The following is an 18,166-nucleotide window of genomic DNA, read 5'->3' as shown; positions in this document are numbered from 1 at the left end:
GCACGGGGGCTGAGCATGCTAGTGCCAGAAATTCATCTTCTTGACTCTACTTTTCTTTCTTCTTTGTTTATTTTTTGGAGACAGAGTCTCACTCTGTTGCCATGGCTAGAGTGCTGTGGCGTCAGCCTAGCTCACAGCAACGTCAAACTCCTGAGCTCAAGTGATCCTTCTGCTTCAGCCTCCAGAGCAGCTGGGACTACAGCAGCTGCACCACCATGCCCGGCTAATATTTTCTATATATTTTTAGTTGGCCAATTAATTTCTTTCTATTTTTATTAGAGATGGGGGCTCGCTCTTGCTCAGGTTGGTTTCGAACTCCTGACCTTGAGCGATCTGCCCGGTGTACTTTTGTAATTTTAGGGTCCTTTGTAATTCTTGAATCTAGAGCTGTTGTTTTCTTCTAGCATCCCATTGACAATGTGTGAGCTCATCAAAATTATAAGACAAGTTCTAAAGAGCTGGTAAGAGGAAAAGCAGGAAGGCACAAATCTGGTGGTACAGAGGTGACACCAGAGACTGGGAATGAGGTGGGGTGACTGAATCAGTTATCTGCTGCTGTGTAACAAACCACTCCAAGTTAGTGGCTTGAAGTAGCAATAGTCCAGTTTGCCCACAGATCTGCACTTGGGGAGGGCTCTGGTAAGATCAGCTCATCTATTCCATGTGGTGTTATTTGGGGCTGCTCCACTGGGGGTGGGAGGATCCACTTTCAAGATGGCTCACTGGCTGGCAAGAAGGTGCTGGCTCAGCTAAAAGCTCAGCCAGGGCCCTCAGTTCCACTCCAAGGTGACTTCAGCTTGCAGGTAGCATGATGGTTAGGTTCCAACGGTGAGCATCCCAAGACAGGAAATGGGGCTGCCAGTTTTAAAAGGTTTGGGTCTAGAAATTGACAGTGCCATTTCCACTGTATTCTACTGGTCAAGCAATCATAACGCTCCAAGATTCAAGGAGAATGGACATAGGCCCGACCCCTCAATATAGGTGTCAAGGAATTCTGAAGCCATGTTTTAAAACCACCACAGTGAACTTAAGAGCGTGGACAAAAGTTTGAATGGGTAGGAATAAGTATATTTATTGACTAGCACTGGGAATAGGGGAAACAATAATTTATGGAGCCAGGGTGTACAAACAAGATTGGAGATTGAGGAAAATGCAAGGTCAAATCCTAGGAAAGGCAGGCTTCAGACGGCCATTCAGCCAGGAGGCTGGGTATATGGAGGCCAGCTGAGAAGCAGGGGTCAAGAAAAAGGCCATGCAGGCAGAAGTTGGGAAAGAGGTTGGCATGGTGGCTGGTGCCAGTAATCCCAGCTACTCAGGAGGCTGAGGCAAGAGGATGGATTGAACCAAGGAGTTTGAGACCAGCCTGGGCAACACAGTGAGACACTGTCTTTAAAAAGGAAACCCAAGAAAACAAGGCAATGCCAGAAAGGAAGCCAGAAATTGTAGTCCAGATCTAAGAAACAGGAATTAGATAGAGGCAAGTCAAGGAGATAGAAAAACAGACAAGACTTCAACACTGAGGCAGTGTGTGGAAAGCCTATGCTGCATACGCTAGGCTGTGCTGCTGTGAGATCTCAGGGCACCTCTCCTGAGCATCAGCAAGGTAGGTAGGCAGTCAATGAAGTGACCTTATAACACACCATATGCAATATGAGTTAGGCAAAGACTCCACACACCTGAACTGCAGTTATTGCAATTTGGATTTTATTAAAGTTGTTTCTGAATATTACCTTTCATCCTTAGTTTTTCCTATTTGATTTTGCTTTAGTGTTTGCAGAAATTTTCATGTATCAAATCCTTTGCCATGAATGAGAGCACCAAATAACTTACATTAATATTAAATCGACTGATTCTTTTACAGTAGTAAGAAAAGTCAGTAAAAGATTTATAGAATCCAAGTACTAAAACACCAAGATCTCCCTTCAAGTGAGCCAAAGCTTCCTTACAGATCGTCCGTAACCAATGTTTTTCACTTTACCATTAACACAGAAATAATTAAGAACACTGACACAATTTTCTTGCTCGTTCAGCCTGAAAATGTGGTTTTTCTTGTGGTGTGGTTAATAAAAAACCCCAGAAACTGGAAGGAAAATAAGTCACTGTGAATGATTAGCTTACAAGGTTTTTTGTAATCATTACTTAACCAGTTTTTCCCTTTACCTAGACTTTAAACAGCTATAAAAATGTAGGAAAAATAATATGCATAATAAAATAAATATCTGAGGGCCTACTGTAGTAGGCAATGAACACATTTCATTCAATATCCACAATATCATGTGAGTATTATAACCATTTTACAAATAAGGAAACAGGCTCAGGGGGTGAAACGACAGGTGCCCAAAGTCACACAGGTGACTGAACTGGGATTTATGTTCAAGTCAATGCTAACCAAGCCTATGCTTTATTATGCTGCTCTGGCTTCCTTAAGCCCTTCAACTTGAGATTCTTACTATTTTAGCTTAATCTTCTAATTCTAAATTTATACTTTTAAGTCTGCAAAACTACTGAATAATAAAAGAACCTAAAATTATTCTCAATCTACCTGCAAAAACAGGAAGTGCAACAGAGTATTAGAAAACTCTTCAGGTAATCATAACATTCCATACATAAAATTATGGCTAACTCTAATTCATTGGTAATGATTGCTAGCGATCAAAAACACACAAGTAATTATAATTGGCTCATTTTCTTCTTGTCATCTGTCAATCTCAGAAATGAAGGCAAAAAAGGACAATTTCTTATTGTGAAATTTGCTCATTAAATTTATAGTATGCACTTAGTGGGATGCCAAAAGAGGCTCTGGTTTTAAAATCTTACCACCAGCCTTTTGATTGCATTTTAAAAGTGCACATTTAGTTGTTTTTAAGTGTCTAAATCTGATGAGATGGTAGGGCTCACAGGGGGATGGCTTTATTGACAGTCTATTTAGTGTCTTAGAATTATCCATGTCTAAGAGGGTAACTTTTACCACACCACTGAATGAGATGAGTTCCAGTGAGAGTGGATTTATTTTACGTGTAACTAACTAAAACCTAAACCTATGCAATCTGGATATTTAACAACATCTCATTGTCTGCTGGGGACTTAAATATTTGAGTGAAGTTAATATCTAGTTGTTTCTCATTCAAGTTCTCACTGAAATGTGAGAGTTTTTTTCCCCTTTGGGTCCAGTCCTTAAAAAACTAGATTTTCATACTTCAGAAGCAGAAAGGGTATGTTTAGATCATTAAAGTTTCCTCCAACATTAAACTATCCATAATTGACCTCCTTTCTAAAGTCTGACTGATGTATCATTCATTCATTAAGTCATTTATTAGACAAATCTTTTACAGAACATCAGCTATAAGCAAGACTGGAAAAAATAAACATATAGGTCCATTAACTGCATAAGATTAATACATAAAAGGAGAGCTAAATGTTTATATAAATGTGACCTAAGACAGATATGAAAACTATGAAATAAAGCTTCTCAATGTAAGAGAGGTAGTAATTTGTGAGTACCAATTAAAAAAACAAAATTTTTTCATGGGCTATGGTGGCACGTGCCTGTAGTCCCAGCTACTAGCAGGGCTGAGGTGGAAGGACCACTCGAACCCAGGAATTCAAGGCCAGCCTGGGCAACATAGCAAGACCACATATCTGTGGAATTAAAAAAAAAACCAGTGGTGGGGGGAATTTGCTAAGAATGGAGAATACTTATATTACAAACAATAATAAAGAGGAAGAGTAAACTTTCAAAAAAAACCTTTCCGCATAACTACACAAAATGAGAAATTGTGGGAATCTAACAGTTTTGTCCTGCTAACACTCCCTTATAATTGAGTAAAGGATCATAAGGCAAATGAGACAAAGGGGCAGAGAAGGGCAGGCTGGAGGAATGAGATGTTGTGGGTAAATGTAATAGACCCACTTGGGTCACTGCTGCCTCAGTTTGCCTGAAATGATCATATACCTAGGGAGGCTGAAAATAATTTAAAGATAACTCAGAGCAAAGAAAGCACAAGGTTTCTTGGCCATCCTTGCTTGAAAGGGATCTGGGTATCTTGAATTTCTTGACACTCCCTGTCTTCCAAGTCTTGCCTGGGCCTTTAGCCCCTGCCAATGGGAATCTGAAAGGGCTGAGTACAGGACAATGATGTGAGCATGAAGCCTACCTAGTAAGGTCTACAAGGAACAAAAGATGGCTAAAAGAAAAATAATAAAACAAAAACGAGAAGTCTTGAAAATCTATGTGTCTAATACTCAACTCAAATGATTTTTACAACCATAAAGCTTTATCATCTAAGTACCCAAATGATGAACCAATCCCTACTGTCTCCTTTTTCCACAAAATATAAGATGTTATACAATTCCTGTTATAGGGACCACTGGAAAGGAATATTTAGTTGAAAATACATAGTTAAAAAGGAATTTGGATTCAAAGTCATCAGAGTACCAATCTAAAAATAATTTTCCTAAACATATTTTGACAAAGGCCACAGGAACACTTGTCACACTGTTCAAATGCCCAATGGCAAGACTTCTGATGAGACCAAACAGGTCACATGAAATCAATAGAATATCTTATAAATAAAGCCAATATGACTAAATTCAAAGCATATCACATGAAGTACTTCATGTACAATACAAACCTAGTTTAATAAATAAAAGAAACACAGGTGACTGCACTCTGGGAGAACATTCAGTTCCCGATGATGGATGGCCTGTTCAAAGTCTTCTCTGAGACTCCACTGCCACTTCTACCCGGGCAAGTCTAATGGTACGGCCATGAAGCTTATAGCCGTCTTGCCTTACTAAGGCCACGGTGCCAGGCTGCACCCCAACACCAGCTGGCACATGACAGATGAGTTCATGTTGATGAGGGTCATATTTGTCACCAATAGGTGTTAGCTTCTCCAGGCCATGCTTGGCAAACACACTTTTCAGCTTTGCTTCTAAAAGTGACAACCCTCGGAAGACCTTCTCCAAAGACAGCTTCTGGTCCCCGAGCTCTGATTCTTCAGAAATGCACTCTGTAGTCTTCTCCAAGATGTCTGCCACCTCCACCAAGTCCTTACAGAAACTCTGGATTCCTGCAGAGAAACCAGATATTTTTATTGTTTGTGAGGAAATCACTCTTCCCTTGGGGGAAGGCCTAGTTAGGTGACTGGTATACTGGATAGCCCAGAAAGTGGACAGGTTGCCACACAGGACTCAGATATCATCACTGATTACCACCCCAACCCAACTGACAAGTCAGTGTCTCTCTCGGAAGGCAAATATGACCAGGTATCCTACTAAGAAATAGAAAAGATGGTTAGAGCCCAAGAACTAGGTTAAGACTATACATAATAGGCTCAAATATCTGTCTTTTTAAAACAATTATTTTTATGCATCTTGAATTTTTATTGCTAGTCACATTTAGTATTGATTTATGAACATTTTGAAAATTCCTGCCTATCTCAGCTGGGCTAAGTCATACATCCTCAACAGACACATGAGGAGAGACTTTGCAACAATAAAGAGTTGACCACATTATGCTAAGGGGTGTCAAGACTGGTTTATTCTTGAGGACTGGCTTAACAGGACAGGAATATAAGAAACATCCACGGATGAGGCAAGTCTACTATGAAGTTGCTGGAGATGGGCCACAAAACGTGTCTGATCTTCTGTGAGTCCCATGAACTGTTAGAAGACAAATGTAAACTCATTTGTTGAGAAATATCATTACTCCCAATTCTAGAATTGGATTTTTCTTACAGAAATGAAGATAAGGAAGATTATCTTCAGAGATGTCTATGACATAATACCAAAGCTCCGGGGGCTGGCGAGAGGCAAGGACTTTACTGCTCTGACTTTAATCTAGAGACAGGTTTTTAAGACCTTGTGCCAAAACAGGTAGCCACCTCAACTGTACTCAAAGTTAAAAGGAAGATCAGCCATAGGCAAGCAATAAAGGAGATGACTGAGAAGAGATTTCCCAGACTTACTGCCTGGATGGGAGGGAAAGACTAATAGAGGTATGATTTCTATTTTCAGTTTGGGAGTTAGAGAGATCCATTACAGCTTCTTGAGGAAAACAAGTAGAAATGTAATTCAAACTAGTTAGGCAGCATATATAATGAATTTGGAGTACTGGGGGGCATGATGAATGAGGGGGAAAGAAAGAACTAAGAGAGCCAACTGAAGTGATTTAGGTACGATATGGGTGGGTCTGGTATAGGAGAGGAGGCAACAGAGAGGAAAAGAGCGTAGCCAGGAGATATTTCCAGGGAACCAGGCTTTGTGTTATCAAATTTTCACAAGATACCTCCTCTCACCACCCCCATTAGGGATGGCAGCCATAAAATACATTAATGGCTCTTAGCTGAATTGTATATTGCCAAGGTAAGAAGACATTTTTATTGTCAGTAAATCTCTCACCAAATATCTTGGCGTCTTCCACGCATCTCTGGGTTCGCCTCTTTATGTTTTCACAGTCAGCTACAGCTCTCTGGTATCTCACCTGAACATCAAAAGCAAAGTCAAAAGAATGAAATAAGAAATGCTTATTGGTGAAAAAGACTGTTTTTGCTTACTTTACAAATTTCATCCTTGTGATAGTTTTTTTTTTGAGACAGTCTTGCTCTGTTGCTCTGGGCAGAGTGCAGTGGTGTCATCATAGCTCACTGCAACCTCAAACTCCTGGGCTCAAGTGATCCTCTTGCCTTAGTCTCTGGAATAGTAGGGACTATAGGTGTGTGCCACAATGCCCAGTTAATTTTTCTATTTTTAGTAGAGATGGGGTCTCTCTCTTGCTCAGGCTGAGTCTCGAACTCCTGAGCTCAAGCGCTCCTCCCACCCTGGCCTCCCAGAGTGCTAAGATTACAGGCGTGAGCCACTCTGCCCAGCTGTGGTAGGTTTTTATAGAACAAACTAGGAGTTGTAGAAATCTTAGATTGGCCACTCCAAACCCTCAGCCAAAGCAGAAACCTACTCTTTAGCTGTCCTGATAAGTTAGTCATTTAGCCTGCCAGTTTGAACAAAACAATTTTCAAGCTCATTATATTTTCAGGAAAAAGCTTGTTTCTTCCCACTTTCAGCTAACACTGCCAACCTCTACCCTTTCTTTCATTGCATTGAACTCTAGGACAACTGAGAATAAGTTTTAAAAGTATGCCATCTATTTGAAGGCAGTTATTTTTTGGCCCCTTTAGTCCCTTTCTCTCTCATTCTTTTTTTTTTTTTTTTTTTGAGACAGAGTCTCGCTTTGTTGCACAGGCTAGAGTGAGTGCCGTGGCGTCAGCCTAGCTCACAGCAACCTCAAACTCCTGGGCTCGAGTGATCCTTCTGCCTCAGCCTCCCGAGTAGCTGGGACTACAGGCATGCGCCACCATGCCCGGCTAATTTTTTTTTTTATATATATATCAGTTGGCCAATTAATTTCTTTCTATTTATAGTAGAGACGGGGTCTCGCTCTTGCTCAGGCTGGTTTTGAACTCCTGACCTTGAGCAATCCGCCCGCCTCGGCCTCCCAAGAGCTAGGATTACAGGCGTGAGCCACAGCGCCCGGCCTCTCATTCTTATAATTCCTGGTTGTTTCAGTTGCTCTCCAAGACATGCTTTCCAGCCTCCTCACCATTCTGGATGGGCTTGCCTTGGAATTACTCTGGTTTATCTATCCCCCCCAAGTGTGTCTGTCAACCCAGGACTGAGTCCAGTATGCCAGATGTAGTCGGATCAGTATAGAATAAGGGTCAGTGATCTCACACGTTCAACATTTGTTGTCTACTCCATGCCAGGTACTATACCTCCTTTAAACTGACAAAATATCAGATATCCAAGTGTTGTGGCACCACAGAGAACTGGAAAGAGATGATTCTCCTTAGCCAGGGGCATTTTTGAACTACTACAGATTTTTCTGCCTAGTATACTGCGCAAGAAAGTAGAAGAGGGGTAGGGGTGGGGTTTTATAAAGTGCCAGTTAGAGGAAACTTCATTTAAAAATGGACACAAAAAACTTTACTTGGATATTTAAACTAGAGAGAGGATGTGTAACACAGATAATATAAAATTTACTCACTGTTAAATCTTGGACTTCCTTCTCCAGTTTAACAGCTTTTATCCTTAAGGCTCGTTCAGCAAGAGAGGGCCCAAGCTCATCAGGAGGGTCCTCGGAACTGCAGTCCTCACCAGCAGTTCTCTGGGTGGCAGTGCTGAATGGAAGCAGCCAGCCCCTAAAGTGGGAGTGAGGTGGCACATAATGAAGAAATGGTATCATAAAAACCCAAAATTATAACAAAATTTAGAGACGATAAGGTCCCCAGACTGACTCTCTAGAGAAAGTGTTTTCAGTTACAGTAACTAATGAACACTTATGAAGCCCTTACTATGTATCAGTTTTACCTGAATCATCTCTTCACCTAACAACATGTGAAACAAGTACTAGTATCATCCCTATTTTACAGAAGAGAAAACTGACACTGAGAGGCTTAAGACTTAATGGCTTTCTCAAGATCACACAGCTAGCATTCTGCTGACTCAGGATACTGAGCATCAAGCAGTAGAAACAGCCACAAGTACATACACCAAAGACAGCAAAGAGGAAACCAAGTGTTAATACCAGAACCAGAGGGGCAATATCAGAAGCAGGAATTAAAAATCACAAAGTCTTACAGTTTTGGTGCAATCCTTCATTTTACAGATGGGAAAAATTAAGTCCTTATCAAACTGGACTTAAGCTTAGAATTTTAAGCGTTCTTGACCACAAGGTATATGGCTTTTAGGTAAGAGAATCTATGCTGAGAAAGAGAAATTCTGAGTTGGGAACTCACCTAAATGTAAAACCAAGTCAATAAAATACTTATAGATATTATATTCACTAGTTATGTAATCTAAAATTTTGTACAGCTGAAATATTTGATATTTAGTTCAGTTTACACAGGAAGAAATTTAGACTACAGACTACTTTATAGATCTTGAACTGTGGCAGTTCTGACCCCTAGTTCAAGGAAGTCTCCAATACACATCTTGGGTTCTCACAATTTGATTTCAAGTAAAATTATCAGGAAAATCAATCAGTGAGTATGGGAGCTTATTAAAACAAATAGCTAGCTTATTTATACAAACTGCCATATATTGGAGAGTGGTCATTGAAGTGACAGCTGAGTAAAGATTTAAAGAGGGTAAAGTAGGTTTCTTTAAGAAAGAAGAGCATTCTGGGCATAGCAAACAGCTAGTTTAAAGATGTGGGCAAGAGGACTTTTATCTTCCACACTTTCTGGGCTGGCCTTGAATTTAATTATTATGATCTAGTATCTGATTATACAAGGTTCCAAATTCTTGGTTCAGAAAATACAATCACCTCAGATCTTGACAAATTACACAGGTTGAAATACCGCCTTCCTCCTAAAAAATCATTCACTCAACTGAAAGCAGGTCAATGTATCTTTAGGGCCTCCTTGGGAGGCTAAGGTGGGAGGATTGCTTGATGCCAGGAGTTTGAGACCAGCCTGAGCACCACAGCAAGATCCTCTCTCTACAAAAATTAAAAAAAAAATCCTCAGGGCCAGTTAAAAGAGAAAATATTCAGAACTCAGATGGAGAAAAAGATGGGAGTTACAGCCAATCCCATATTCTTACTGCTTTAGAACTGGAGTGGGGGGGAAATCTATCAGAACGAACCATTTTTCTTCTGGTCATTTCCCTACATCACCAACAAACTGCCCAAAAGATTCTGAAAAAAGCCAACCAAACCAAACACCGACGTCTGAATTCAGCTCCTCACCCAGGTGTTACGGCAGGAGTGTTGGGGTCTGGTGTGTTAGGATAAAAACAGTGACAAATACTTATACAAATTTACCAACTCTTTTCCACCCTCTCCTGCAGCTTAATTTACAATTTGAAGGTCCAACTCAGTGATGTTTTTATTCTCTTTTCCTAGTAAGAAATAGTCTACAGGAAATAATCAACATCTCCCATTAAATAAAAGCGCCGATTCTAGAGCTCTGCCTGGTTCTACCACTTCCCAAGTATTTGTAAGTTTGGAAAAGTTACCTGACTTTTCTAAACATCAGTCTCCTGAATTAGTAAACACGGAATAATAAAAAGAACTACCCACAGTTTTGCAGTCGGCATGGTAAGTGACCAATAAAAGCTGCCGATGGATCAAAGCAGCAACTGGAACTTCAGTGTCCCTAAGGCACGTGGGAGGGCCGTAGGGAGAAATCAAGTCCAACGCCCTCTTCTTACCGACAGGTAAAATAATGCCCAGATAAAGGAGATGGGCCAGGCGTAGGGTCACACGGAGTCGGGGGAAGGAACCCAACTTTAACCGCGGACACCAAAGGGGAGAAAAGGCGGGGAAATAGATACATCCCCAATTCAATCGATGCTTGGGGCTAAAGAGACTTGCCACCTCCCGGGACATGACCTCGGATCTTCCCACCTTTCTCGGTCTGGGAAAAAGGCGGGACTGTGGCCTCAGTTTCCCCATCTGTAAAATGGAGCCGTGAGCGCGCCCGGTCGCAGAGGCCGAGAGGCTTGGTGCGTCCTCTCGCCTGCCCAACTTTCACCTTCCAGCCCACAACCACCCCCGCCAGCTGGGTCGTCCCTCATAGTCCTCGCGTCCCCAACCCCCCGCCTGCAACGCTTACCTGCTCTCCCGCGCTGTACTCAAGGCCAGAAGGCGCTGCCCTCGCCGCCGGACCGCCCACAGCGACCGCACGGCCATGTTCCCGACTAAGGCTGACGGAAGCAGCGCACGCGCAATTGCGCCAAGTGAAGAGACACGCCCACTTAGAAACCACGCTTCCCGGCGGCCTTTGCAGGCGTTTCCCTCTCAGGGCTTCCGGACCAGAACGCTTTATTTCCGGTTTTCCTGTGTGCCGCGCTGTTCCCCTATCCGGTCCTCCGGCTCGAACGCAACACTTCCGGTTCTCGGCGTGCTGGGCGGGTAGGACCCGGCCCTGTCTTAAGTAGGCGCGGGGTTTCGCGGCGGACAAAGCAGGTCCCGCGTGTGCACTTATGGAATTTACTTGACGTTGTAAGCAATAAATACAAGGGCGATCTAAAGTCAAAATATGAGTGGTGTTTAAAGGCGAGAAGCGTGGTGCTGCGGGAGCCTAGAATACAAATATGGCCGAATGTGGGATGTTTCCCCAAAGGAAGGAATTTTTGAGCTGAGAGCTGAAGAGTAGATGAAAAGTGGAAGAAAGGACTCAGGCAGAGGAAAACGTCACCTGCAAAGGCCCAGAGAGGAGGAAAGCGTATTGCGTGTAAGGGACTGAAATTCGTGGAAGAGGGGAGGTAACATAGGACTTGTAGTTAGGTGAGGACAGAGCACGTGAGCAATTTTAAGACATTGCTGCCTGAACCCTTACCCATCTCTCTGTCCTGCTTTTTACTCCAATGCCCTTTTTTTCTGACTTAACTTTTTTAATGGTGTGTATTGTCTCGTTTCCTCTCACTAAAATGTAATCCTCATTAAGTGAGCAGTGCCTTAATGTAGATGTTCAAAATTTTTTGCTGAGTGAAATTTAGTTTTATTCTGACGGCATTGGGAACATATGACAGTTCTTTTTTTTTTTTTTTGAGACAGAGTCTCGCTTTCTTGCCTAGGCTAGAGTGAGTGCCGTGGCGTCAGCCTAGCTCACAGCAACCTCAAACTCCTGGGCTCAAGCGATCCTCCTGCCTCAGCCTCCCGAGTAGCTGGGACTACAGGCACAAGCCACCATGCCCGGCTGATTTTTATATATATATGTTAGTTGGCCAATTAATTTCTTTCTATTTTTATGGTAGAGACGGGGTCTCGCTCAGGCTGGTTTTGAACTCCTGACCTTGAGCAATCCGCCCGCCTCGGCCTCCCAGAGTGCTAGGATTACAGGCGTGAGCCACCGCGCCCGGCCTCATATGACAGTTCTTACGTGTTTATATTTTATTTTTTGGGGACAGGTTCTTGCTCTGTTCCCTAGAGTGTAGTGGCATCATTATAGCTCACTGCGACCTCAAACTCCTGGGCTCAAGTGGTCTGCCTGCCTCAGCCTCCCAAGTAGCTGGGACTACAGGGGCTCACCATTTTGCCAACTAGTCTTTACATGTTTGAAGAGTCACTTTGCTGTATGGAGGAGATCACAAGGTGTTAAGAGGTAGGGAAGACAATACGTTGTAATAGCCCAGGCAAGTGAGGGTGGTGCTCTGTCCTGGGATCACCTCAATAGAGAGACCTTCATAACCACCCTATCCAAAGTAGCCATGTCCAGCACCCTTTTTGTTTCTGTCTTAGTTTTTGTTTTGCTTTCTTTTTGTTTCCCAAACTAGAATGTGAGCTTCATGAGATGTCTGACTTGTTTACAGCTGACTTTGGACATCTAGTATAATAGGTGCTCAAGTATTTGTTGAATGAATGAAGTTGGATGGTGTCAGTGAAGACAGGAAGATGTGGATGAATTTTAGAGATTTAGGATGGAAAGCTGACAGGATGTGAAGATGGACTGGTGATTGTGGTCCAGGGCACTTGGAGTTGCCAGCTTAGTTACTGGATAGACCCTCAGGAAAAAACAAAACAAAAACACTTTTTCTTTTAAGTAACAAGAAGTGTTCTTGAGTACTCGATCTCACCATGATGTGACTGGCTTGTATTGTAGGCATTTATGTGAGATTTTTCTTTTCTGCTTGTCTGTGAGTTCCATGAGGACAGAGCAGGAATATTTGCATCGGAGGCACAGCTCAAATGTGTTGCAAGCAACACCTTATATTTTCTTTTGGCCTTATGAGAAGGGTGACATGGTTTAGGCAGGTATTATGATCCCCTTTTACATATGGGAAAATTGAGGCTCAGAGAGGTTGGTGAATCTATGCAAGGTCCTGCACTGAGGATCCAGTGACACTAGAATTCAGACAGACCAAACATTTGGTAGTGTTGGGAAGGATGGAGCTTCAGGTCCACCTTGGACCTGTGACCTGTACTTTGAAAGAATACAACCAAACAAGGCATCTTAAGCAAGGACAAGAACTGGTATCCATGCCTTAGCTATTTTGCTTACATTTCTCCTAGCTGCCCAACCTACACCAAGTGTTCTACATGCATACGTCCATCCATTCATCTGTTTATTAAGTGCTAATGTGCTTCTGAATGCTATAGTGCAAGGGGAGGGGGATACATAGATGAAATAGAGCTTTGGAATTAAGAGTAAGAGTTCTAGGGCCAGACTTGTATTCAAGTGCTGGCTGCACCACTTCCTAACTATGTGAGCTTGGGCAGGTTACCTGACCTCGCTGGGCTTCCATTTCTGGAACTGCGAAAACTGGGATAATATAACCTCTCTCACAGGGTTTTAGTAAAGACTAAATCACCCAGAAAAGTGATTAGTTAGCACTAGGACTGGCTACATAATTTAAAGAGCAAAAGGATAATGCAGAACCCCTTCTTCAAAAATTATTAAGAAGGCAAGAGTAGAGCATTAAACCAAATGCACATTCCTTCTAAGCATCAGGGCCCTGCATGACTGCACAGGTTGCATGCCTATGAAGCTGGCCCTGGGAAATACAGTGCTTGACAGATGATAAGTGTTTGATAAATATTAATTATTAGTTACTTAGGCTCCCTCCTTTCAAAAGTCCAAGATCTTTTGGTGGAAAAGGACACTTAACCCCAAAATAACAGCATAAGAATGAGTATGACAGACACTGAGGGTATAGTTCGAGTGTTGGGGGCCATTCCAGAATCCACATTTTAAAAAAGAACATTGACAATGCAGAGTATGTGAACTCCTTTGTCTCTGAAGACACTGAAGTGGAATTTAGATGAAAACTATCAGTTATGGATTGGTTGCCTTTTTGCTTTTGGTGGCTATAATTACCATGTAAAAGTCATTTCTTCCTTGGTGGAAAGAACACAAGGTTTTGAGTCAGATATTTCTTATCTAATAATAACAGCCACTATTGACTAAGCATTTCCTATTTCTTGGACACTATGCAAGATGCTTCTTATGTATTATCTCATTAAATCCTCCCAGCCATGTTGGGAGGAAAGTAACAATTGTTAACCCTGTTTTCACAGATAAGGAAAGCCCAGAGTCAGAAAGAGGTCTAGTGACTCCCAAAGTCACCCAGCTGGTCAGCACCAGAGGCAGGGCTCACACTCAGCCTTATCTGGATCTAGGCTCAGAATCCCTAAGTCCTACGTTTTGCCACTCATTAGCTGGGTCCCCACTTGTCAGGTCTCCAGCTACCTCAGGGGGTGGTAAGATTTGAGTGAGGCTAAAGTATGTAAAGTCTTAGGTGGGGTAAAATATGTAAAGCCTGTAGCAAAGTGGCCAAAGATAATTGTGGGATTTCCCTTCTCTCCTCACCTGAGCTAAGCTTTGAGCTCTTCAGAGTTAAATAGTTTTTATCTTTATTGGAGGGAAATGTGTTGAAGACAGCCCCATAAAGTGCCTACAGTGTTGAGACAATACTGAGTGGCACAGTACTGCCCGGGGACTTGAGGTCCTTGCTCTATAAAAGTATCAAGTGTTTGTAAAAGGCTTAGCACCCATGTGGCGGATAAGTCACCATCCTCTTGGTTTTCCCTGATAGTTTTACTTTATACCAGATATGGAAGAGCAGACCAGTGGGCTTCTGATTGCGAGATGATGACTTCATTAGGATAAAGACATAGTGTCTCCTGTTTACCTCAGTGTCATATGAAATAGGTAAAGGACTTGATTATCAGAAATGACCCCACCCTACGATGCCTGCAACATCCTGTGGACATTTGAACTCCACGCTCCTATTATTGAGTATAACTGTGAGCTTAAAATATGTCAGCTACTGAACTTCTCCTGGCTTCTGTATACTCAGATCTGATTTTAAAACATTCAAATCTAGAAAATTCTAGTAGCTGCACTCTGTCTAGCTCTAAAGCAAGTGAGGAATGATTGTACAATTCACATGTTCTCTATAGCTTTTGTTCACATTTATGCAGGCAGGGATAATGTTATTGATTGTTCAGCCCATTAGCTTTGCCCAGAGGTTGTCAGTAATGCCCAGCATGAATCCAGTTGGCACGAAGTGATCAGATGATCAAGTCTTGTGTCTTTACACTACTCCACCTGGTGCTTCAACACTGCCTTCCTTTGATCTAAGGATTGGGAATGGGATGCTGAGAATGGGATGGAATGGCTTATTCACATGTGCTTTCATTTCTTCAGAAGGGAAGGCTAAGACATCTAACAAAACCTTTACAACTGTGCAGACTTCTATCTCCCTCCACCCACATTTCTACCCTTTGTGAAGTCATAAGGATGCCCTCTGTTTCCCTATTCCCTTCTACTTCTTCCCTCCCCATATCCCCTAAAATCATGCAGACAGTAAAGGCTGGTCTTTTGGGTGCTCCAGAGAGTGGGGGCCACTTCCAGTCTTCTCTTGGCATCTCCTTGTGATAAAAGCATTTATGCCTGAGGTGGACAAGCTGATATTTCCTTTGGAATGAAGTCCTCATCCTATTTCTAGGTCTTCTTCATTTCCCATTCCTAAAGTACAGAAAGACAAAACAAATCAGTTTGTTGAATTTGTTCTGGTGTGACTTGGATGAACATGTTTCACTGTACCTAGTTATATGACGATCTCCACTGGGCAGGTTGGAGACCCTTCAATCCTTGTCCCCTCTTTCTTTCTGTGGCCCTGAGTAAGTCACTTTTCCATGCCAGTCTCTCTTGTTCCCTCATCCATTCTCAAAACAGTAGCCAGAATGGTCTTTTAAAACTGTAATTCCTATTCAAAGACTCTTTGCTCAAAACTTTCCAGTGACTTTCCATTATGTTAGAACAAAATCCATATTTCCTTCAGTGGCCTGCAAGGCTTTAAATAAAGGACTATCATTCTCCAAGGTCTATATGAAAAAAAAAAAAAAAAATAAATAAATAAATAAAGGACTGGCAAACTATAGCCCGTGGGCTAAATCTGGCCTGTTGCCTGTTTTGTATAGCCCATCAGCTAAGAATGATTTTCATATATTCAGATGTTTGAAAAGAAGTCAAAAGAAGAAAAATATTTCATGACATGTTACAATTATATCATAATCAAATTTCAGTACCCATAAACAAAGTTTTATTGGGACATAGGCTTATTCCTCATTTGTTCACATATTGTGTATGGCTTCCTTTGTGTTACAATGGCAGAGTTGAGTGGTTGTGGAACAGACCACATGGTCTACAAAGCCTAAAATAATTAGAATCTGGCCTTTATAGAAAAAGTTGCTGACTGTTGGTACAGATGATGTGGCCCCTAGCTGGTTACTTGTCTGATTTTCTCTCCTAATGCTTACCCTTTGTTCCCTTCACTGGAATCATGTGGATCTTCTTGATGTTCTTTAAACATGCCAAGCTTTTTCCTACTTCAGGGACCTGGCACTTGCTTTTCTCTCTGCCTGCATCATCCTTCCCTCATGCCCCAACATGGGTCACTCCCTCAAGCTCCATTCAGGTCTCTGCTTATGCCTCAGCTCCCTCATGAATGGTTTAATCCATTCTTGGATTAATGGGTTAATGGATTAGTGAGTTATCATGGGAGTGGGACTGATGGCTTTCTGAGAAGAGGAAAAGAGACCTGAGCTGGCATGCTCAGTTCTCTTGCCATGTGATGCCCTGGGCCACCTCCAGACTCTGCAGAGTCTCCACCAGCACAAAGGGTCTCACCAGATGCAGCCCTCAACCTTAGACTTTTCAGCCTCCATAACTCTAAGAAGTAAATTCTTTCTCTTTATAAATTACCCAGTTTCACCTATTCTGTTATAAGCCACAGATAATAGACTAAGACGGGTCCAAACTTTCTTATCTGCAATTCTGAAATCCAGAAAGGTCTGAAACCAAAATATTTCTCAAGTGTTTTGTACAAGCTCATCTGGTGGCAAAACCTGGCCTGAACTGATGTCAGCCTGTTTGTAATATTCATTTATTTCATGTGGTGTGAATATTCACAAGTCTGGCTGTAGAATTAACATGTTTGCTTACAGGGTGCCACCGGAGAGCTTGGGGTTTTTCATCATACATATGTACCACATTACCTTTTATAAAATCCAAAAAGTTCTGAAACACAGCTGACCCCAAGAGTCACACAGAAGGGACTGTGGGCCAGCATCCTGTAGTGAGCCCTGGACTTAGAATTGGACCAGGCAGGTTTGCATCCTGCCCTTGCAGCGATGCCTTGCATAACCCTGGGCATGTCCCATCGCCTCGCTCTTCAGTTTCCTCACCTGTGCGACGGAACCTTTCCTGTCTCAGAACACACTGTAGGCTCAGAAACCAGATGCTTGAGCTTGTTAGAAATATGTGGTAACAGTGAATAGACTCTGAATGAGATATGAGGATTGTCCCCTCTGAGGAAAGTTTATGAGTTTTATCGTAGAAGTGTATTGGCAATTCTCTGCCTTTCTCACTAGCTAATTTTTTTGGTTTGGAGTGAGGTTCCATATAAAGGGGGGCTATTGAGCTATTGCCGTACCTTGGCTTTTTGCAGCACCCGTCCTTGGTTGGTGGCTACAATGGATGGGCTCCTCTTCCTCAGCTCAGAAACACAGTTAACAGGGAGAGCTTGCTCTGGAACATTGTTCTGGGGTTTATTTGCAGTATCCTGTTGATGGCAAGAAAGAGTTATATACGTGAGCTCTGGCACGGGCTACCTGCACCCAGCATCCTGTCCTCAAAAGAACAAGGACACTTTAAAATAGAAGGTATTAGGCAAACATGACATCATTGAACAAAGTAAGAAGAAGAAGATGCTTGAGGGCCTTGGGATAAAGATAATGATATCTATTACTGAATTACTAATTACTGAACCCTCACTATGTACCAGGCATTGCGTGGATTAGCTCATTTAGCTTTTCAACAAGCCCATGAAGTAGGTACCATTATTAGCCATCCCATTTTACAGGTGAAGAAATGGGGAAGGTCAATGCTATGCAAGGTCACATGGCTGACAAGTGGGAGAGCCAGTATTCTAGCCCCATAGCCCTACTCAGCTTCTCTCCTATATTCCTTCTTATTTTCTGTACTCCCTCATTCCTTATATTTTCCAGATAATTGCTTGGTACCTAACTGGATGTAGGATGTAGTTAGTTTTTTGTTGTTGTTGTTGTTGTTTTGCTCTGCTTCGTCCATGTTGAGAATGGATGTGTTTCTTAAGTGTGACATCTTAAAAGCTAATCCTGCAAGGAATTTAGAGAAGTCTT

At 42.2% G+C, this 18,166-nt stretch overlaps 2 protein-coding genes across 5 annotated transcripts in view; both read right to left on the bottom strand.

Moving 5' to 3' along the window:
• Positions 1 to 4,255: 4,255 nt before the first annotated feature.
• Positions 4,256 to 10,733, bottom strand: GRPEL2 (GrpE like 2, mitochondrial). Its single transcript, XM_012741593.3, has 4 exons — positions 10,614 to 10,733; positions 8,042 to 8,195; positions 6,403 to 6,484; positions 4,256 to 5,072 (listed from the first exon to the last, which is right to left on the bottom strand). Exons 1-4 carry the CDS (start codon positions 10,688 to 10,690, stop codon positions 4,708 to 4,710), a joined length of 678 nt encoding a protein of 225 aa, XP_012597047.1. The 5' UTR covers positions 10,691 to 10,733; the 3' UTR covers positions 4,256 to 4,707.
• Positions 10,734 to 14,890: 4,157 nt separating this feature from the next.
• The window catches only part of AFAP1L1 (actin filament associated protein 1 like 1), a 59,389-nt gene continuing 56,113 nt past the window's right edge, over positions 14,891 to 18,166 (bottom strand). For all 4 annotated transcript variants that reach the window (XM_075996203.1, XM_020283650.2, XM_075996201.1 and 1 more), the window contains exons 18-19: positions 17,440 to 17,568; positions 14,891 to 15,470 (exon numbers count right to left, since the gene is read on the bottom strand). In XM_075996203.1, coding sequence (XP_075852318.1) covers positions 15,447 to 15,470; positions 17,440 to 17,568 — 153 coding nt within the window. In that variant the 3' untranslated portion in view covers positions 14,891 to 15,446. The remainder of the gene's footprint in view (positions 15,471 to 17,439; positions 17,569 to 18,166) is intronic.

This window comes from Microcebus murinus, chromosome 21, assembly GCF_040939455.1.
Source record: "Microcebus murinus isolate Inina chromosome 21, M.murinus_Inina_mat1.0, whole genome shotgun sequence".
Taxonomy (NCBI): domain Eukaryota; kingdom Metazoa; phylum Chordata; class Mammalia; order Primates; family Cheirogaleidae; genus Microcebus; species Microcebus murinus.
This window is presented reverse-complemented; position numbering and strand designations above follow the sequence as displayed.

Excerpts from the sequence above, each read along its gene's own strand:
- GRPEL2 (XM_012741593.3), bottom strand. The coding sequence starts at position 10,690 with ATGGCCGTGCGGTCGCTGTGGGCGGTCCGGCGGCGAGGGCAGCGCCTT. Across the intron at positions 6,485-8,041 it reads AGGAAGTCCAAGATTTAACA|GTGAGATACCAGAGAGCTGT; the intron begins GTGAGTAAATTT and ends TTTGATGTTCAG. Across the intron at positions 5,073-6,402 it reads GGAAGACGCCAAGATATTTG|GAATCCAGAGTTTCTGTAAG; the intron begins GTGAGAGATTTA and ends GTTTCTCTGCAG.